The 23,672-nt window shown below is 41.6% G+C and overlaps 1 protein-coding gene across 8 annotated transcripts in view; it reads right to left on the bottom strand.

Annotated features, from left to right (window-relative positions):
• Window positions 1–23,672, bottom strand: part of kcnab2a (potassium voltage-gated channel subfamily A regulatory beta subunit 2a) — a 93,804-nt gene that overhangs the window by 40,608 nt on the left and 29,524 nt on the right. For 5 of the 8 annotated variants that reach the window (XM_071203112.1, XM_071203111.1, XM_034083851.2 and 2 more), the window contains 2 exons: window positions 13,156–13,323; window positions 10,879–10,920 (listed from right to left, as the gene is read on the bottom strand). In XM_071203112.1, coding sequence (XP_071059213.1) covers window positions 10,879–10,920; window positions 13,156–13,232 — 119 coding nt within the window. In that variant the 5' untranslated portion in view covers window positions 13,233–13,323. Of the gene's footprint in view, window positions 1–10,878; window positions 10,921–13,155; window positions 13,324–14,421; window positions 14,440–18,205; window positions 18,224–23,672 lie in introns of those variants that run through there. The other 3 variants (XM_034083853.2, XM_071203113.1, XM_071203114.1) reach the window with 3 other exon arrangements.

Raw genomic sequence — 23,672 nt, forward strand, 5'->3', positions numbered from 1 at the left:
ATGCAGAAAGGCATAGAAGTACATGTGAGGAAGAGCAATGCTAACATACGTGTACAGAATTATCCGTCAGAGAGACAAACAGTGCTTCCTGCTGAAGTTCAGCAGTGTAATAAAGGAGAGTGCAGCTATAAAGATGCTCTTAAAGGAAGGCAACGGCAAGAACAAGACACGTGTTGTCCAGTATAACTATAGAAATCACTGGAAGGAGCAGCACTACAAAGATAAACTATTTATCAAGAATTGACCTGCATCTTGTCAAATAAAAGAAACTGTAACTACTTGTATGACAAGGCTACAATTTGTGTAACGTTTATTCCTGTAATTCTCGACATACATCTCGACATCAAAGTAAAGACAGCTTACATATCAAGAAGCTGCAACATTGTGAATCAGTAGTAACCAATGATGACCATAACACCAACTCAAGTGCAGTCCTCTGTGGCATAATTTCAGATCAAACTACACGCATGGTCAATTCAGGAATCAACAAACTAAGTACTAAACATTCAACCGGCATCATGAGGACATCTTTCTGTGATGCCTTACATAATATTTAATTTCAAATACAACAAAAACCAAAACAAATCCTAGCGTTCCCCCCTTCGTATGCCCACACACATTTCTGACCAGAAACATTTGGACAAGCTGTCAGACTTCACCAGCCAGACATTGCTCAAAAAGCAACCGGAGAGGTCACCACTAGAAACCTAATATCCAACATCACTTCAAATACCTAAACATCATCTCCCTCTCCTGCAAAGGTGAAGCACAGACACGTCTGCAGCTCACATACAGTGGATGCAGCATAACTGTGAGGCAGTGGGCTTTAGGTTTAAAATGGATGAGCAGGTCAGCCTGTGGATACTCAGTCTACTGCTAAATTTAGCTCTGGAGTAGGGGATCGCCTGAAGAAAAATGTCACAGTTGCATGGGCTGACACATGCTGCAGAGGCTGCCGAGATTGAGAAAGATGTATTGTACAGTGTCTCCGTGGCGATTTATGTCTCTTGTAGGATGTTATGAAAGAAAGTCTGTGTGACGCCTTGAAGCAGAGGCAACTTAGATAAGAAACGACAGACAATCCTTCATGCTACCACCCAGTGACAGGGCTACTATTTCACATGCTTTTAGTCATCTTTTGGACTAGTTATAATAGCAGGCTAAGCTCAATAGAAAATGATTCATATTAGTGATGCCAGCAGTGTAGGAGTGCAAAGAGTGCTGCACTCGCTGTGCTCAGTGAAAACGTTATGGCACCGAGTGCAGTGGGAGGCATTTGGAAAGTGTACGAGTTGTTAAAGTGGAACATTGGCACCGTCTAGTGGAGATCAGCTGTTATTAAGGAATATGACATGGTAACGTGCATTCTGCTAGTTGAGGATATATCAGCTTCAGGTTGCTTAACAGAGATGTTCAAAGTTTAACTATGTGTTTGATGCAATACTTTTTGTTTTGTTTGGTAAAGGAAATCTGAAAGACAAAAGCAGATGTATTGTTTGTTAGAATTACTGGCAGTGTTTGCTTGAATTGTGATTAAATATTGAGCAACAAATGAATAATATCCATCAATTTGGTTAGACAATCCTTTCAGTCTTAAAGAAAAACTGTCGGTCATTCTTTAGTTGCGTTTTACCAAATGTGAGCATTGGCTGCTTCTTCTACTTCTAAGTCATTAGAACTACTTGATTTCGGACAGTTAGCTGTCCGAAATCAAAGTTAAAAATAACTTTCTAAAGAGACATTCCCATTTGCCAAGAATTATTCTTAGGCTTAATGATCAGCAAGTTAAACCCTAATAAAAATGAAGGAAAGTTAGAAAAAATTCTGAGCATTTTGTAGCCTTAAATTAATTAAGCCACAATACACTTCCCCCCAAAATAATGCTTGAGTTCGCTGCAATGACTGCTGAGGGGGATCAGAGGGTGTGTGCCAATTACAGAGGCATCACACTACTCAGCCTCCCTGGGAAAGTTTACTCCAAGGTACTCGAAAGGAGGGTCAGGCCGATTGTCGAACCTCAGATTGAGGAGGAACAATGCAGATTCCCTCCTGGTCGTGGAACGATGGATCAGCTTTTTACTCTCGCAAGGATCCTGGAGGGGGCCTGGGAGTACGCTTATCCGGTCTACATGTGTTTTGTAGACTTGGAGAAGGCGTATGACCGAGTTCCCAGGGAGTTACTGTGGGAGGTGCTGCGGGAGTATGGGGTGAGGGGGTCTCTACTCAGGGCCATCCAATCTCTGTACTCCCAAAGCGAGAGCTGTGTCCGGGTCCTCGGCAGTAAGTCGGACCCATTTCCGGTGAGGGTTGGCCTCCACCAGGGCTGCGCTTTGTCACCAATCCTGTTTGTAATATACATGGATCGGATTTCGAGGCGTAGTCGTGGGGGAGGGGGTCTGCAGTTCGGTGGACTAAGGATTGCACCACTGCTTTTTGCAGATGATGTGGTTCTAATGGCTTCATCGGTCTGCGACCTTCAGCACTCACTGGATCGGGTCGCAACCGAGTGTGAAGCGGCTGGGATGAGGATCAGCACCTCCAAATCTGAGGCCATGGTTCTCAGCAGGAAACCGATGGACTGTCCACTCCAAGTAGGGAATGAGTCCTTACCCCAAGTGAAGGAGTTCAAGTATCTCGGGGTCTTGTTCTCGAGTGAGGGAACAATGGAGCGTGAGATGGGCCGGAGAATCGGAGCAGCGGGAGCGGTACTGCAGTCGCTTTACCGCACCGTTGTGACGAAAAGGGAGCTGAGCCGGAAGGCAAAGCTCTCTGTCTACCAGGCCATTTTCGTTCCTACCCTCACCTATGGTCATGAAGGATGGGTCATGACCGAAAGAACGAGATCGCGGATACAAGCGGCCGAGATGGGTTTCCTCCGCCGGGTGGCTGGTGTCTCCCTTAGGGATAAGGTGAGAAGTTCGGTCATCCGGGAGGGACTCGGAGTTGAGCCGCTCCTCCTTCGCGTCGAAAGAAGCCAGTTGAGGTGGTTCGGGCACCTAGTTAGGATGCCACCTGGGCGCCTCCCTAGGGAGGTGTTCCAGGCACGTCCAGCTGGGAAGAGACCAAGGGGTAGACCTAGGACCAGGTGGAGGGATTATATCTCTTCGCTGGCCTGGGAGCGCCTTGGGATCCCCCAGTCAGAGCTGGTTGATGTGGCCAGGGAAAAGAAAGTTTGGGGCTCTCTGCTGGAACTGCTACCCCCGCGACCCGACCACGGATAAGCGGGAGAAGATGGATGGATGGATGGATGGATGGACTGCTGAGCCTGTGACGTGCAGCTGACTGTGCCTGTCTGCTTTTTTAATGTGTTTCTGCCCCCTAGTGGCCTTACCACGACTAAATCATGCTTTACTGCAAATAACTGACTATGTGTCTGATCAATGGCATCAACAACATTTCTCAATCTTTACGGTATATTTCATTACATAAAACTCTTTTTGGGAGAGAATGTGTCCATCTGTGAACCCCAAGGCTTGTCATAATTGAAGAGGCATAATGTACATTAAGAACAGTTTTGGTGGAGAGCGGGATCGCAAATATGAACATCTTAGTGGAGGTCATTATCATGTCCATTGGTGTTAAGTCACTCCAGAAATGTATACTTCTCCTGTCAACCTCCATATAGTTCCTCTAGGAGACACAAGGCTTCCTGTCTCGCCTAGCTGAACTGAAGCTGGCTCTTTCAGCCGCACCTCATGGACACTATGGAAAGTGTTCTGGTCTCTAAATGGACCTGCAGAGTGGGAGTGTTTAGTTTCAAAAGACATGATGGAAGTAGGGCAATCCTTTTACTTAATTTGAATTAAATAATAATTACCACCTTTAAACCACATGATCAGGAATATCATTACTCAGACACATTAGTATATGAGTATTAGATAAGATAATATGAATCATGTCTTGTGAAAGTAGTGTCTATTATACCCATTTAGAGCTTTTCTAGTGGTGCAAACTAATATCTCACCAAAGGTCTGCCAGAAAAGTGCCATGTGTAAGTGCGCAGAGTGGTGAGCAAGGCAGTGTTAAAAACAAGAGGAAGACAATAATTAAACTCTGATAGATATCTGTGAGAAGGTTAACTTGTGATGAAAGGAGATGACTCAAGACAATGACTAAAGTAGAACAATATATTTACGCTTGGTAAGGAGAACAGATCAAACAAATGCATGTGCAAGCACTCTAGTGCCATCCTAAATAACCTAAGTATAAAAAATGACCACTTGCTCAAATATGGGCCTTCATGTTGTTTTTTACATGGTTCTCTGTATAGTATATCATTATTTTCCAGGAAGGGAGACTCCCATTCAGAAACTCAGTGTGTGTCTCTATGAGCATGGGGTCTGCGAATGAGTGGCTATGGCGAGCACCACACCTCATCAGTATCTTTCCAAAAAACAGACAATACTTATGAATAAACTATAATAACTAAGGCTAAATAAGAAATGGGGATTCATATTTAAGGGAAATTCATTGAAAATAACCATTTTGCTTTTGTTTGTTGGAAAAAGAGATGGCAATTAGCTTAGGAGCAAAGCTGGCCTGCCTCACTCCTGAAATAATGATGAGTTTGTGTCAGAGGTCGCATGTACTTCCATTGCAGCACTAATTACAGAATTGCAGGCGGTTACGGTACAACAAAACAGCAGATCCTGGGAGGACTCACTTTGTTGGATGAGCTACTATTCTGATGTTAAACAAATATTAATGGTTAAATACAATGCAAAGAAAAGAGAGAAATCACTCTAATATTGTTTAATACATCTACGAGATAAAATAGGAAAACAAAACGATGCTGATACTTAGCTCTAGTATTATTGAAGCAACCAGTGTTAATGGTTACTGTAGGAGGCTCTTTTTTTGAGGTATGTTCTTTGAAATAGTAAGCGTTCTAAATGCGTGCTCGCAAACCTGCACCCAAGCCCGTCATGGGCAAGTGATTGAGCATGACACAACAGGGAGGCAACTACGGTCGAGTAAACATGCTTGCATGGGGGTGACACACAACACTGCCTGTAGACGACTGCAAAACTCAAGACACCCCAGACTTGGTAACAGCAGCCAGCTATACCTGCATTCTGGTCAATGGTCTGAGTCAAAAACAACAGCAGCAGCCATGCCTGTGTGTGACGAAGGCTATCCATGTCCACAACAATGACAACACAACAGCCGCTCAGCCTGCTGCGCGACCTCATCCTTGGAAAAGAAAAAGTCCGTAAATGAAGATGTTTGGTTTGCTGTCGTTGTGTTGATAACACAGACAAATTGAGCATAGGTATCTAATTGTATCTCCTATCTGTAACAATAAGCATTTTGCCTGGATGGTGCATTCATTCCATACTTATTATTAGTGCATCTATAAGTAATCTTTTCAGATATAGTTTTGACTTATGAACAAAAGCTTGGCATACTGACAAGTTTAATAAATAAGTCATACATATAATATACGTATGTCTATGAAAGCTATTTATCTCCAACACAACTATATGAAATGAGCCAAGAACAATAGCCTTGTCTTTAATACACTTTGAAGCATTAGAAGTGGAATTGTGGGAATGGAATTGTAATTTTCTATTTATCTTAAGAAATGGCTGAATCTTTTCAACCCAAAAAACAATATTTAAAATCCTACATTGAATTTAGAAACCAGAAAATCAGGAAGAGTAACCTCAAGATTAAGGGGAAACAGGAAAGTCAGTCTGAGTGAGATTTTAAGGGGCCAGGTAACTCCTTAAGGAGCCCTCTGTCCTTCCCAACGACCTAGATGATTAAAATAAAACCTCAGCCCCAGTACCTTTGCAAGAGAGCAGTCTGACTAGAGGACAGAGCAAGACTGTAATGACATTGACAACGAGACGGATGAGCCTGATCTTCTGACTGCCTGATGACAGCATCATGTATTCAAAAAACAGCCGAGGAACAAAATAGTAATATTTGAGGCCAACTCAACAAAAACACCTGTTCAGTAGAAGTATCTACTAAGAAAGCTGCTGGTTCTCGGACCCCACCTCTGATGAGGTCTCTGCTGTATCCGAGTCCCTGTCCAGCTCTGCCCCTCTCTTACCTGTATTTCATGCCTGTCTGATAGGACACACACTCCTCCAGGGCCAGGCCATTCATCTTCAGGAAGTCTTCCATGTGCTTTATCTGAGCGGCGGCTCTCTGTTCCCGGACTCTTTGCAGCTCAACAGGGTCAGGGGGCTTGGCGGGGGGCTGATTCAGCCCCTGGTCCGAGTGGTAGCGGTTGATCCCGCTCCGGATGCTGTCGCTGTATGTCATGGCCAGCATCTTGCCACTGTTGCTGCTGCTGCTTTTTCGAACCCCGCTTGGCACTGGCGGTTTGGGGATCTGCAGGTGTTCAGGAGGACAGTAACTGGACTTGCTCCGGCCCGGAATCCCCCCAGAGGCACCCGCATACCCTCCTGCAAACATGCTCCCCCCCCCCCACCTCCTTCAACTTGTGATGCTGAGGCAATCCGTGCACTTAAGATTAAAGTAGATGGAGTGAGGAGACCGCAGAGGACAGCCACCTCCTGAAATAGCACCTGCTCCTAAAAAAAACAGCTTTCCTGCTTGGGACGGCATGCATCCTGTAATCAGAGTCGCACAACAGAGCCCCGCTCCACCCTCCCCTCACAGGTACACAATGGCAGGGTAACACTGATAGGGAGCATTCAGGTGACTTGCTGGTGATTAAAGAGCAGGACTTAAGAGGACACATGCTATCTGCAAAGAAGAGGCATTCAAACATGCACCAAGCACGAGGGGACAACCTGGTCTCACTTCTGATTCTGACTGGAGTTAGAGGAAGAGCCAAGGGCCAGAGTGGTAGTCCACAATTCAATTTGAGTGCCTCCCACAAAAAGGCACACAAGCTTATCTGCACCGGAAGAAACAGATTGGCTCAAGCTTTAAAACAATCCCAAAACAACGGCATGATATGCACTTTGATGTCATCGATCTTTAATCTACAGTTGGGCTTCATTTCAGGTTCAGGAGTTCAGGGAGCCTAAAGCGACTGCGTTTTCCATTTCAAAAAGTATTCCTTTTGACCATTTGTTTGTCATTCTTCTGTTAAAAAACAAATGTACTTTTGCTCAGGTTATTTGATACCTTTAAGATTCTAATTGACAGAGTGCTGTGTTTGATTTAATCAACAGAGGGCAGCACTGAGACAGGTTCACCATCAATACAAGAAGGGACTTAATGCTGAGTGCAACATAGCTGCTTTCTCAGTGAAGGCAATGTGCTGTATAACGCTGAGACTGAAATTGTATATAATACATTATTAATATTATAATACTTTAAACTCCAGATGATTTGTAATTTAGCACCCATATACTCTTAATACGACGTCTATTCAAATATAGATTGTAGACACAATTGTATTAATGTATAAAGAATTGTAGTAGGAGCTTGAAAACATTTTACCAGCAACAAAAACACTTTTCAAACAAATGCTTAGTCTAAATTCCAGGAACATCTCTTTCTTAGATATATTAAGCATCCTATAGTCATGATTTAGTGATTATAGCCAAATGATTCGGTAAATATTAACAAAAGACAAGGATTTTCTATATGCCAATCCAAATAAACATTACATTTGAAATGGAATGTATTTTATAATCTCTGCCATCAACAATACTTGTTGTAGATACAGAGTAACTACCTTTATAGCAACCGGAGAATGAGGAGGTTATATTTCACTGCAGGTTTGAAGCATACCATCAACTCAGCTTGACTAATTGTTTAAAAGTCAACAAATCTTAATCATCACTTTCTTTGCCTCTGTACAAAACGGTACACTTTTACCACAAAACGAACATAAAGCTATGTCTTTAGGTGATACTTAACCAATAATAAATCTAACACATCTACTACAGAATACAGACTCCAGAGACCCTCCAAAAACATCAGTTTGGAATTCCAACATGGAAGAAGAAAAGATTGTCAAACCTTTGACACCAACACGACATGACTTCGATCTCTCCAACAAATTCTCAATTTATTTCCCGAACAGCTGGTTTCCTCACTCAGAGACAGAAGATCCAAATAAAGGAGGAGACTTCAAGCGAGGCAGCATGCATCCACATCACTCTGCCAACCCCTTACACACAAAACTCACGCAAACGCTCTTCTTGTGTGGTCATGAAAGCCAATCTCTCCTCAAACTCACCCGATTTCTTGCGGGTCGGCTCATGAGCGAGGTTGCGGGTGGCAGACTGATCTTATAAACACACACTGCAGACAGAGATGGAGCGGGTCCACCCAAACTGGGAGTGTCTTACTAGGAAACGTCTAAAGCAATTAGTGATTCAGAGAGTGCATCTCTTTCCCTCCCCTGACCACTTGGACCATACTCTAGCGCCACAAGCAACACCTCTCCACCTCCCCTCCCTGGGAGATCTCGTGGAAGAAATCCATTTATGTCGTTTAGTGGCCCGTCTTGTTTCTGCCAACCGCAGCAAATAATATCAGCCTTGAATTATTCACCAGAGCTTTTGCACTAAAAGCCTCTGATTGTTGTTCCACAGGAAAGAATACTAAGAGCTGGACAATAATGTGTTGTGCGCACATGAAACACACACACACATATACTACTACATACACACAGACAACAAGAACAAATAAACACCGATAATGTTCAAGTTCTCTCTAAACAAGTAATTATGAAATGGCCACCGGTTAAGTGTGCCTCGCTGCATCTCCACATCACAGTATTGTGTTCAGGTCAAGGTCAGAATCTGAGGTTTTCTTGTAATAATGACTCAACGGAGACATTTCAGGCACCAAGCTTTCTACTGGCCTCATTAGTTACACAGAGAAATGCATTCCAATGTTCTGAGATGAACGTCATCTCTGACAATTTACACTAATGGACACTAATGTGTATCTGTATAATTTATATATAAGTGTATACAATTATAGTACAATAATAGCCACTGACTTCAGACACATTTGTCAGTAATAAGTACTCCATATCAATATCTCAACAGATACACTAAAAGCACATCATCTGCCTTCAGCTGCATACTTTTGGTGCTGTGTAATCACCGTAGACTGTACATATAAAAAGGTACTTAGGTACAACATGGAATGCCATTTAAATCCTGTTTCACTTTCATAATGACAAAATAAACTAGTAAGGCATAGATCTTCCTTTGATACCTATGAATGCCTTATTTGTTTTTACAGAAAACTACACTTATTGCTTTTTTAGACTTGTCAAGACTACCGTCTGGTGAGCTATTTTGATATATGACGAGTGATGCTACTGAGAAAACAATATTTAAACTTCCTAAATGTTGGTTATTCTCCATTTAGTAAAACCATGTTTTTCTTGAAATCAATTTATCAGTTCTACAAGTGAAAATGTGGCTTTCATAGTTGAGACCTTACCACCCTTCAAATGTTTTTTAAAACCAAAATCAGCTAGCTCAAAATGTTGAATTACGAGCCATAACATCTCTAAGTTACACATAATCCTATGACACTTGGGATGCGTTAAAGTATGTTTTTTTCTTCTTTTTTTCAGTACATTAAGTATTTTTCCCTAAGCCATACACATGGGACATGGAGAGGTTAGAAGTCAACTACCTTCACCATTGTAAAGCACTCAGTCCACTGAAAACTATCAAATGGTTTTACGATAGCCAGTGACGGAAATACTTTACTAAAACCATTCTTAATACAGAATAATAAAAACAAACCCAAACTGGCTCTTAATAGATCACGTATAACAGTACAGATCTACATCTCATGCTTGATCATTCAGAAAAACAGATGAAAATAAATATTAATTATCACTAAGATGAGGTGGGGTAGAAGATTGTAGACTTTAACTAGGCTACTTTCAGACTTCCTTTGCATCCTGGTGTGTAGCACCAAGTGTAGTAGCCATTATACAAATTGTGTGATACATTGTTGAGATGACTGAAAAGGATAAAAAGGTTCTGTTCCCAGCATCAGCCAGTCAGGTTGATGAGATGGGTGGAGAAAGGGGTCTTAATCGACCCCCCTCATACACAGTAGGCCAGGGGAGCAGCTAGTGGGACGGTTTGCACTCTAAAAGGCCAGAAATGTGCAAGGCGCCAAGAGAAAAATCCGATAGTGAGCTCATTACAGGCACATCCACACAGTCAGGGGTTTTTATAACTGGATCAGCAGTATAAGGCCTGATATCAGAGCATAAAACATGATCCTACTTTAAGCAGCAGAAAGACTGACCATCTAAAAGCCACACTACAGCAGGAGTGAGTACAGCAGCCGTACTCTAACATCGTCTCATCTCGCACACTGGCGGATCCGGTTCAACTCCCTTGAGGTCCAAAAGGTTTATAGTTTCATATAGCAATTATTATTGAAGGAAATGACTATCTGCCTAATCATGCCGAGGTAGAAGAAAAAGTGTCTAGAAATCAGTTCTGTAAGGAGTTTCTTGGTCACAAGTTGCAGTTTGACAGGAACACGGTGTCTCAAGTTTCATTGCAACAAAGAAATTGTGAAAAAAAACAAGACATAACATTAAAACGAGACAGTTATTGTTGATTCAGAGGTTTTTGCGAGCAACCTTGCAACACAATCCATCATCACCCCTATCAGGTTTAAGCTGGATAATGCATTTCCAGCTAAATAGAAGATGATGAGTGTTGTTTATGCTGCAGAGGGTTATTGATGGATGTATAGTTTTAAATGACAGAACCACACAGTGTCCACAGCAAGGTTATTATAGTGAAATAAAACAGAAAACACAAAGTGTTATAAATACATACACATAAGGAAGAAAAAAACACTTGTCACACACACACAAAACCAAAAAAGCAAAAGCCTTCTCTTGAAAACCCCCGCTTTGCAACAACAAACAGTGAGACAGACAGGTACCTGTAGAACTGCAGCTGTCGTTTGGGGCTGCCATAACGAGCGCTGAAGACATTAGGGGAAAGGAGGAAAAAGGAAAGCTTTGATTAATATAAGCAGGAAAAGAAAGAAGTTAGTAGTTGGGAAAATTGGATACAGACAGGAAGGTGTTGACTGCCAAAGACGCTAAAAAATGTGAGAGAGTAAAGCAAGGAAACAGAAAATTCTGCATTAGAAATCACAGACACATTGAAATCACAAAACCTGCAGGAAATGTCAGGGCAAATGCCCATAGATCATAATCACTGCATAGTGCTAATAAAACAGGTTATTGAAGTGCATTGAACCTGAAGACAAAAGTGGTGCAGGAATGAGTCCTATAACCCAGAAGTTAGTTAGCATTTCGCTCATCTCAAAAAGATTGTTTTAACGTGTTGTTTGATCGATCTCTTATTAAAGGTCTATTGTTTACACAAACTTAAGAAATGGTCAAGATTTGACATAAAACACGTCAGTAAATACCCTAATGTTTAATGTATTTTTGTCTAAGGAAGCCCTTGCAATTTAAGCTTCTTGGTCGGCTTACAAAAATATGTCATCGCTGGACCACTCTATTTCTACATCCACCTGGATATATCACTTATACTCTAATCAAATGAGAATAATGTACAATAGATAAGCAATCATTGTATACTGTATATATATATATACATTAGATGATTGTGTCTTTTCAAGTTTAGCTTGGCTCTAAGTTACAGACAAGAGCAAGCCAGCAGTCCATTCAGTCTCTGAAGTGTGTAAAGTTGTTATCTTTGAGTTCCTTCAGTACAAGAGGTTTCTTTTCAAACACACTGACCATTTCCTTGTCCTTGAAAGAAAGCTATTGTGTTTTGACAAGCAATCATCATTGATAACCCATTCCTGTTGTCTTTCATATGGAGTGCTTACCTCAACATATGTTTGTAGAGACATGTGCATTATAACATTTAGGTTTTAATGAAATAAACACACAAATACAAAATCCCAAATGTTGAACCAACCATCAAAACAGAAAAAAATGCTATATATCCGACGTAATACTTACAACAAATATAATTTAATAACTGTCACTATCAATATTTGACAGGATTTCTATGCTCTTTGTGTTAGCCAGGCTTTATGGGGCGGCTCTACAACAAATACAAGTTCACCATCACAAAGCCAGCTACACTTAACACGTTTTGACGTTTGTTACCTTTAAAAAGAGCTAAGAAAACTTTAAAAACCAGGTAAAAGTAGTTGGTGTAAGCTAGCAAAGGGAAAATACTTTCTCTTTATGTCTCACATCACATCAAGTGAAAGCAAATCAGATGTTATGCCAAGATGTGTTATTGTGAGAGCAATAGCTGTCAAAGGTAAGTATCACCAAACCGATAGATGTCCCTGCAGCCCATCTGGCTGGAGTGCAGGTAATATGAAACACTGCCATAAAGCTGCTTGAAGAAGAAGAGTGGAACAGATGCTTTTTGAGATGATGGGTCATTGGCACCACATGCTGGTGCAACCTTAGAGTGCAGGGTAGTCTCTACATAAGGAATGGACGTGCTGTTTCTGCAGGTTAAATATAACGCTATTGAGACAAATGAAAATGAAATATGCTGCAATATGTCTGCAGATGCCCTGTGTGGTTTGTCCTACGTTTTCATTTCTGGACATGTTTCAGACTTACTTTTGCACTTAGTGACTGCAAGTACTTTTGTTGTCCTTAATGTATATACACAAAAAGATGGTTTCTGTCTTTATTAGGGTAATGTTGATGTTAGGGGAAAATAGGTAAACCTCCACAAATGAACATGTTCAAAAAAGAATCACAATTTCCTAAATATGGATCCAAACACATGTGCCTGGGTATGAGTTATTTACAAAGATAGATTGTGTAATCATTGGTGGTTGCAAATGTATTATTATTATTATTGCGGGCCTTATAGAAATGTAATATAAATATCTATGATCACAGTAAGGATTTAGTTGATGGAGACAAGACATTGAACACACCTACATTTGTCTACGTTTGCACAGTATGGAGAATGCTTACTACTGTTTGCATTTACCAAGCAAGCACCTTGGGAAGGTGTATTCTAAAGTAACAGATTTAATTATTAAATGAACTACTTTAAAACAATAATTGGTGACATTTTAAATTAAAATGTTGATTAAAATAGTTTGTTAATTGATACATCCTTAGTAACTGGCCAATGGACATACATGCAATTTTATAAAACATGTTGTGTCTTTGTAAATAAAACCCGCCCATTTACTCACCTGTAGATCATGCCCGGGGAGCCAGTCTGTCGGAGGGAGAGGCGAGCGGGGGAGTCTGTGGTAGATTCAGGATACATGGAGGCAGGAGGGAGGGGGCGTGGCCAGCCTGCCGGGGGTGGTGTTCTTTCACCGGGACCACAGGCTACACTTTATCACCAATCAGGGCCTCTGGACGGGAGAGAGAGACACGAATGTCAGTCTAAGATGGACGTTTTATTTACCAAACAGGATCAAATCTGTGTCCATAAAGCTTATATTTGGCCCACCCAAGTACTGTATTATTCATCTTACTATTATCCATTTATTTGGTTATCAACAAAAATAATCCATATATTACTAATATTGCATACTATGTAGCCGTGTTTCAGCTGTGGACAACAATGCTCAGAAGAACAAACACTCCCATCCAACCCGTTCTCATTGTTTCTCAGAGGAAATGTTCACATATTCATGCCATGCTGTTCAGTAGCTCAGCTTAGAACTGGGTTTGAAAATCAATGGGATATCATATCAATGAAGAACTTGATGAAGGTAGAAATTCAGAACATCAGGTTTTACGAGTCAGAAAATAGCTGTAGTGCTAGGATAATATAGCTCCCACCTACACCAGTGGCAAGCATGGTACTCAAATGCATCATCATTTCCACCCATTCATTACTTTTAGGCTGCGGCCCCACGAGGACGAATTCGGTCATTTGCGTTACTGTTTAGTGTCATATAGACCGTTCGGCCACACGAGGACGACCGAATATGGCACTAAACGACTGAGGAAACGACAACAGGTCCCAAGGTGGATAGAAATGCATACGCCACTCTCTGGGGGGTCAAACAGCTCCGTGTGTGCGCCCTATACGGACATTTTCAGATCACTGATAGTGATTGCGCAATAGCCCCGCCTCTCCCCACCTCTTCTGCTCACCTCCGCTTACCCCGCGCCAGTGCTGAAGTGTTTCGCCACCAACAACAACAACAATGGCGGATCGCAGAGTTGCTATCGTGCTCCGGACGCTATTGACCATGCTACAGTTGTTTGTGCAACATCTACAGCAATAATGATGAGGCAATAGCCCCGCCTCTCCCCACCTCTGCTGCTCACCCCCACGTCAAAGTAAACTGCACCCTGAATTCAGATTATTTATCTTTCTCTCGCGAGTGAAGTCTAATCTGACAGGACGGAGACACGTAGCTCTGCTCCCCTGCAGCTCCTCCCGCTGCAGCAAAACACACACTTCAAGTCAGATCATCACCCTTAGCTATTTTAATTACCTCTCAAACTCCCTAAACTAGTTATAAATATGTTTATTTTTACAGTCGGCCGGGTCACTGATTACTGGATGAGCTGCTGCATGAGACAGACACTGGCGCTGTCCGAAGAGAGGGAGGAAAAAGAGAGGCTCCGTGTATTTTATCATTATATTATATAGAGTCGTTATTCATTTGTTTTAAAGCTCAATAAATAACAAAGAAGACCTTTGACCGGCACTTTTATAATTTTGTCCGGAAGATTTCAACTTTAATACACGCTGACTGGCGAAAAACTCTGCCCGGTTCCCTCGGCCCCCACCGCGGAGAATAAACAGAAGGGCAACCATGACAACCTTCTTCTTCGCTGCTTTTGTGGAGGAAGTTACAGCGCCACCTACAGGCTCCTGCATATGTACTGCAGCTTCTCCAGCGGTTGGAGCTAAACGGAGCGGTCTCGTGTGGGCAGACACTATCCGGATAATTATTGCATGTGGACGGAAGCCGTTTGCGATTGCGTTTGCGTTAATCCTATGCGTTTAGCCGTTTTCGTTCTCGTGGGGCCGCAGCCTTAGTTAGAGATTATAGCAAGAACAGTGCAGAGAGCAAAGAAGACAGGAAAACATGAAGGCCACAACAAATGATGTCAGGAGACTCATCACAATTTCTACCTGGTCACGTTCGACCGTGAACACTAAAAGACTGCCAATAAAGATATCGAGCATATTTGACGTTCAACACATCCTAGGTGGGTGAGGAGCATGAGAGGGTCATTAAAGAAAACAAGGAGAAAGTGCTCGACAGTGACCCTGCCTGGAATCACACAACTGGTCTACTGTCTAAAGCAAAATGGATCTCAGGCATCCTTCACATAGACGGAAACCTAAGTGTAGTCCAGGATGTACATTTGTGCAAAGACCACAGAGTCCATTAGCTAACCTCAGAAAGAACTAGATTCAGATGTTCTTCAACAATGGCTGCAGAGTTATACATGACCAAAACACAATCCAATAAAGGTGCCTCTTGAGACCATGTCACTTTTATTTGGTTGTCTGTTTCATGGAATTTAGAAAAGAACCTTTAATATAAAATAAACATTAGATGTATAGTCAAAAAGAGAGGGGTAAGTGAAGGTATTTGACATTGTGTCACCTTTTTCAAAGGATTGCTTCATGCCTCCACCACTAGATGGAGTCATGTCCTCACACTGCCGACACAAGCACAACGAATACATCCTTCCTGTAGTTTCCCACAGCTGAGTTACAGTGAGTGAGATATACACTCACTGTAAAGGCTTTAGTACACCAGTCTGGAATACTCAGAATAACTAACCAGACAAAGAGAAGGATCATCACAACACAGAAAAACCCTCACAGATTATGAAGATCTTGAGCATAATTCATCAACCTGGTTAATCATGCGTTTGTGCACGATTTCAAACCGTAGCTGATCCACCGCTAAGAGCGACTTCAATCTACGAATAATTCAAAGTGTCTGCCCGCGGTGCAGGCCACTGCTGTAGAGAGGACTATAGCAACAATGAGGGTAAGATAGGTGGTCAGATACCATTAACACACATCTGAGCTGCCTTATGAGGACATTTGAATTCACTAATGGTGCAGGAGAGGTAGGGGAGTGGCACTGCTGAGGTTTTAGCCTGGTTTAGTTGTAGCGGATCAAATCAAATGAGGAGAGTGGAGTTGATGTCACCCTGACAGAGCTGTGTGCGGAGCAGCCTATACCCTATTTCGCCAGTGAGTCATGCTCGTAACGACATCGTAATGATAACATGAAGGTGACTTTCTCCTCACATCAATTTCCCCGGCTGAGAGGTGTCCCATGTTCCCAAGGACCTATTCAACGTTCACTGCCCGTTGGTTTCAATCATAACACAATGGGACACCAGTCAGACTGAGACCAGGTGATGAGGATGATGGCCTGACCCCAATAAAAGGAGAGGTGGTAAATCTGCCACACAGAGCGACAAAGTCCTCTTGGATTATCCGTCTTTGATGCGGATCAGAGAACACAGTGGGTTGAGAGGGGGGGGCTCTGAAAGCATACTTTCTTGTAGGTGGGAGATAAGGAGATTATTAATCCCCTTGTATTGATATTGTGAGAATATTGTAGGGTTAACAATACAATATTAACACAATTAGATTGATGATGGAAAATCATCTTTAATGTGGATATAGGTTTTACAGAAATATGCAAGAATGTATAGATATTTTACATTGCTGACATTATATAGATCAAACCAGTCATAAAGTCAGTGTGCCTAGTTTTGCTTGTGTTGCCGTTCTAAGCCAAGCTACATCATATTGCATTAGCTACAGTTAAACAAGAAGGAAATAGTCAAATGCAAGGATATCTGGTTTGTCCTTGAATGAAGGTCATTCTTCATGAACTGTGCACTGATTTCCAGAATAACTCTAGATGAGTAATAGAGAAAGGAAGAGCACTATTACGTTAATTGCACGCAAGAAAGCACACACACCAGCTACACTTACTATATCAAAAGCAAACCATGCAGGGCAATTACAGATGCAATCAAGGTTTACACAACAGGGATATGAAACTGATCTGAATATAAGACACCCATTATTTTAACAAGCTAGACACAATAAGAACAAACAATTAATGCATACTTGTGGTGCAGCTAAAGTTGTATTTGAGTCAATTTGTACTGCAGTTTTGAGTTATTATAAATACAAAATAATCACCCAAACTACATCATAACAGGGGAACAACAGTCATTTGTCAACATCAAGACTTTTACATAATTACAAGCCCCATTACATAACAAAACAAAAGTCTTATATTTGAGTTCTTTTGAAGTGAACAGTTGAGTCAATCCTGGCCCGTTCAATTAGTGCATGTTTGCATAAATTAGGATAAACAACCACAAGGCAAGGGGTCTCTAAACTCGATTGCCTACTTTAGCCATCTCTGCAGTTTAATTACTTGCTTTATGAGCAGTTTTAGGATTTGGATTCTACAAAACATGTTGTGTTTAACTTTACAGCTGATCACTACATTGAAGAGCAATGCAGCAGTCCGTCACAGAGACGCCTGCAGTGAGCTGCAGTCAAGAGAGGATGCTGCTGCTGACTGCAGCACTGCGGTACACTACAGGCTCGTCCCGGGTTCAGATTTACTGCACTAACGGTCCAACGTGCACTTTGCAGATTAAAACTGCAGGGAGAGAGAAAGAGGGACACGAAGCAGAAAGAAAAATGAAGAGAAGAAGGAATTGATATTTGACTACAACTGCCTTGTCTCCTGTTTGTTGATACTGCTATTCAACATTAAGAAAGTGTTACTACAATTGCCATTCGACATTTCTTCTTGATGGAAAAGTACAGTGTTCAATCCCAAATAGGCTCTCTGTCAGGTAATGTCATACAGAGGAATTGATCAGTGTCCTAGCATGTGATGAGCCATCCAAATGGACTTCCTGTATTTCATCTTCTTACCGGTGCCCTGTAGCACGTAGCAACACGCCCACACCAAAGCAGCCGCTTGCATTTTTAAAGCAGTGTTATTGTTGATCTGAACACAACCTCGAGCATCAACAGTTCCATGCTCTTTAAAGTGTACTTTTACTGCCATGTTAATTTACTGCAGTTTGTTGGCAAATAATCACAAACCTATTGGAAAATATTAGCCAATATCACATTTCCTTTTTATGATATATACTTAAAACTGTATAGCATATTATGGTTTTAGGGATTCTTATCACATACAGCTTGAGGTGGAAGTCAAAGAACAAGCACTGCATGGATTGGGGGATGGTGCCATATCGTACCTGACAAGCTGAAGCCATGAAAGACATGCACCTTCATATCCCTTGGTAAGCTTGTCTCATGCACCTCCATTTCTTCCAAACACAATGCAAAAGTGAGTCACAAAAGGCGCTTCAAGCTATCCATCCACAAATCCACCTACCCCCAACCTGAGTGAATTCCCTCTTGAGACAGGGCTTACGTGAGCAAGGAAAGCAGGCAGGCAGGCAGGCAGTGCTGGCTTGGAAAGCACAGCACGGTGTTGTGTAGTGTGTTGGCAGCTGCAGAGCACACACGGATCTGAGCAGATGGCTGCGGAAGAGGGAGACGGGCTCACAGATGAAAACTGCTGGGGATATCCTACATGGGAGATCAGTCAGGCAGAGAGAAGCTAACCCGGCCTCCCTCCGCCGGGCTACAAAGAGGATTCAGACGGGATCTCCTTTTTCTTCTTCAGTGACATTTATCAAAAGATGAAAGTCACAACCATGTAAGGATCCATGTCGGCGCATCATCCCTGCTCTCATCATCAGACAGTTTGTGGTTTCATAAATGGTCTCCTCTCTGTTAAGCTGTGGAGGGCCCTTGATTAGAGAAACAGTGTAGGTCACTGGCTGCCAACAGAGAAAAAAGCTAGCAGCAATTTGCATAAACAGCCTATTTATACAGCAAACTTCTGATACAAATCCTCCGCCCCCCAGTTAAGAGAAGTTAAAAGCGCAACTGAGAGCTCTGCTGTCAGGAATCATTTAATTCTAGGACAGCTGTTTCACACACAGAGATGTATCACATATTATGGTCAAACTTTAAGCCATGCCCATCATCCGCTACTGTGCCTGGGCCTACGTAGATTAGAGTTCAGCTGCAAAGGTCTTATGTCGACAGGGCTCTGTACATTGAAGTTATAATCCTCAAGACTTTAATTGCATCAAACCCTTTGCTAATGTTATTTGTGGCATATGTGTACTTTCAGCAATCACCACTCAGGGCTCAGATGTAAGGCTGTGTATTGTGAAATGGCTGGTCATAGGATATGTCATGATACCAGGGTTAGGAGTCATGACTTTGCATTTTATTTTAGGGCTGCCATAGCATAAAGAAAAACTAAATATGATCAATAAATAAATGTAAGTTTTCCGCACTCTCGCGGGAATATCTACGCAATGGAGCGAGCTTAAGTTTCATGATGATATAGCCCAGCGCAACCCCTTCGTCACACATGTTGCCACTTGTTTGTACCATTTTCAGGCGATTTGTAATGTGTTCTAGAAAAACGATGTGTTTTTGGATATGTGTGGAGTTAGGTGGACCGCGAGTGTTTTATTATTGGTTAAGTGGTCCTTGGTATGGAAAAGTTTGAGAAACGTGATGTGCAATCTGAGCAGAGTCATTCTCAAATGAGGGAGCTACGCCTAACAGTTTTTCTGGCTTAAAAAAAAAACACAACCAATTCCTTTGACATTCCTAAAACAGGCCATTATACGGTACGATACGTAGGGTCCCATGGTGCCTGCATCACCAACAGCATGAGGATAAATCAGCACTGTATTATGTCCTTGCTCAACATGACCTTTGTTCCTCTTTTGTGCTGACTAACAGTCAAACCCTAACATTAAAAGAACGTTCGACAGAAGCTCCTAAGAAACATTACAAACTCAAGTCACGGACACCTTTTGGAAATATGAATAAAATATTAGACCCAATTTGGCAAGCGACTGTACAGCCACACTTGGGCCTTTGAGGCCGAGGTGAAGCCTTCGCTAGCACTGCAGAGAGAGACGATGCTGCAGTGAACGAGGAGCACACTGCAGCAGAAATATGAAACCATCTTTTTCTTGTCCTGAATCCATCGCAGCTCTCCCTCGATACACCAAAGACAAAAAGGGCAGGAAACAAAGTGGGATTTAAGGCAGGGTTTCTGTCTCCTGCTGTCTTTACACCCCTTAAGGTTCGATCAAACTGACCATCTTCCGTTTGCTCACAACTCCTCATTTAGATAGGTAGTGCTTTCATACCACTCACTCCCCACTGTCTATAAAACACCTCTACGCTCAAATGAACTGTGTGTTCAAAGAATAACCTTTCAATAAAGGATGAGCAATACTTTAATTTGTTTGCGGCATGATGGTTTCACTACACTCTTCTCTATGCTTTGTAGATTTCTTTAACCAAGCATAGCTTTCCCTGTTTTTCAATCCATTTTCAAGTACTACATATCAGTTCTATCAGCACTGCACAGGGGATGTTTTAACACACCTAAATCCAGACTTGTCAGGAAGGATCAAGAAAAAAAGGCAGCAAATCAGTGAAACCACATTAAAAGTTTCTGGTATACACGTTTTTCTATGCAGCTCTTTAATGGCTAAAACCGACAGAACTTTGTAAAAATGAGTACAATCGTCTAAAAATTCTTAAAATAAAATACCTCATTGTATAACAGAAGCATGCGATGCTGCATAGCGAACTATTTTCATTCCACATTCAAATAAATCAGTCAAACATTGATCTGGTAGTTAAAACAATCCAATACATTTTTCAGTAACACAGTTAATGAATAAAAAGCTTCCAAACCCTGCATTATCACATGGCGTGCGACCACACCCATAGCAGGTGTACAACACGTGAACAAAACACTACAATGCGCCTGTTCACTTGTTGCTGGGTTGATGCGATACAAATCATTAACACTGACATTATAGGAAGTGGTGGTAATTAATCTGCTAGATTTATTCATCACATAGCTAGTTTAGGATTCCTTGGAGTCTGTGCAGTTGGAGGAGAGATAATGCAGCACATAAGAGTCATTCAATACTGATCTTTTGCTGCTAGCTCTCTATTTATACAATTACACAGATCATTTTAATAGATTGTTCAATAATTCACAAGGTGTTTTATGCATCTCCCAAAAGCCCTTGATACCTCTAGTATTCTATTTTCCAGCCACCCAGGATTCAATCTTCTCCCTCAGGGCTACCGTCACTCTAACGGAAGCTGTTTCAAACGGACGCCGGGGAGAACAGAGTATGGTCCAGAGTTTCTAATGGAATCTGGCACAGATGCAGGAAGTGGCCGGCGGCTCTTTGGACAGACTCTGAGTGGCCCCAGGAGAAACAGCCTGCGGTGAGTAACAAGCAACACACACCTTGTGAGGAGTAGAAGAGGAAAGGGGGGACAATATGAATATGAAGAGGAAACTGCAACTGAGCAGACACCTGTGTGTGGGGGGGGGGTGCTGAATAGGCACTAGAGAGCAGGCTGGTGTCCGGGGAGGCACCGCGCTGCAGAACAGCAGTGCTACAGTATGCATCACTCCTCCCACTGGGGTCTCTCTCAGACCTTTCCCCCCTCCCCTCATGTCTTATGGTAATGCAGGTACTTGTCTGCACTGTTCACATACTTTGTATTTCGAAGTAATGATCATACAGAGTAGCAAGCTATTGTTGGGAGAAGTTAATACATGTGTATGCAATGTGCAATTTCAGCAATATCTATTTTGTATTATTTATCACTGTGGATTGTCATGCAACCTTATGTCTAGATGCACGAATGAAAGACCAGCTTAGCTTGCAGAGTTTTGTTCAGTGTGTAAACTGTTAGACTAGTGGTGGGCGATATTGAAAAATATATTATCACGATATTTTTCAAGCAGTATCACGATAGACGATATATATCAAGATATTTTTTCATGTCGGTTATTATGGTTTTACTAAAGATCTGAGTACTTCTACTTTTACTCAAGATCTGAGTACTTTTACTCAAGATCTGAGTACTTCTACTTTTACTCAAGATCTGAGTACTTCTACTTTTACTAAAGATCTGAGTACTTCTACTTTTACTCAAGATCTGAGTACTTCTACTTTTACTCAAGATCTGAGTACTTCTACTTTTACTCAAGATCTGAGTACTTCTACTAAAGATCTGAGTACTTCTACTTTTACTAAAGATCTGAGTACTTCTACTTTTACTCAAGTACCAGATCTGAGTACTTCTACCACTTCTGCACATTACAGCTAACAATATATATATATATATATATATATATATATAAATAAAAGTAGGATATTAAGTACATAGTGTGCAAAGAATAGCATGTTAAATTGAATATGAATGTTCAATGTGAAGGCACTACTGTATACAGATGAATGATGGTATTGTCACGTTATTAAAGAACCATCAGATTCAAAGATTCAAAGGTGTTTTCGTCATATGCTCAGCAGCTACAGTGTAGAAATGGCAATTCAATCCTTCTGACCTGAACAGTTAGACCACTCTAAATATTAAATATGGTTATTTCTGAAGTCTTTTTAATGGTTGCTTGTGTTGCCGTGGGACACTACAAGAACCAGTAGGACCTCAACAGATATTTTTTAAATAATGTTAACCTTTGATCTCACATGTTACCAAAGGAACTGACATTGAGTTAAGAAACAGGTGTCATGTGTTTGTCTTGCTGTAACTCAGCCAGTACATGAGTGTTGCAAAGATCAGCCCTGTGGCCTTTAAGCAATGGGATGCTCTGAGTACAGCCTCCTCTGCCACTTCTCTGGAACAGGACATGCTTTCCTTTTCCTGTGTGTCATTCTAACCGGTGCAAGGTCACTGAAGAACGGAGAAAATGTAAAAGGGAGGGGATGATTCCATGCGCGGCTACTACTTTATGCTTACTTGCTGTAGATGTGCTCTCTCACATCTGTGCTTTGGTGTTAGTATGGTTGAGAATTGCACAGGAAGGAAACCACCACCTCCTCTTAACAACTGTTCAGCTACAGTGCAGAGCATTAACACCATCAGGCTGTAGGTTCTTTTTTAGTCAACTGGGGTTTAACCTGAGCTTTAGTGCATGTAACCCCCCAACTCTTCCGACCTGTATTCTTTCTTTCCGTCTCTCCCTACCTTAAGTTATTTAATAAAAGCTAAGAAAAATTGGTCATGGCAATAATGTGTTTGACGCAAATAATGGCAAGCTCCCTTGTCAATAAATCTGGATATGTGGAATTAAACAAAAATATGATTATGTTGTTAATATTTGAATCTGGCATCAATATAGATACTCACAAATTAAATTCTAATCCAAAAATCCCTAACCTCCTTTGTCCACTGTATTACAGCATCACTGAGGCATTGTGTCAAACTGTAATATTACACATAGTATAACCACCCACTCACCCAGTCCTCGCTCACCCAGTCCTCGCTCACCCAGTCCTCACTCACACAGTCCATGCTACTTTGCCCACTCAACGGGACAATGTTGACGAGGATGACCAACGCACTCAAAGACAAAGACATCATTAAAAGCAAGGTTTCTTGTAAATTAATCATATTTGTGTGCAGGTAAATTAAGAAGAACACTAGGAATTATGTCTGTCATGCAGGAAACTATATTCCATTTACTTATTGCAAATGAAATACCAGCACAACATAGTACCTGTTTTTAAGATTGTGTACATACAGACTAAGAGGAAGCAAATTAAGAAGGAGCAACACTCTTTT

This window comes from Pseudochaenichthys georgianus, chromosome 5 (assembly GCF_902827115.2).
Source record: "Pseudochaenichthys georgianus chromosome 5, fPseGeo1.2, whole genome shotgun sequence".
NCBI lineage: Eukaryota > Metazoa > Chordata > Actinopteri > Perciformes > Channichthyidae > Pseudochaenichthys > Pseudochaenichthys georgianus.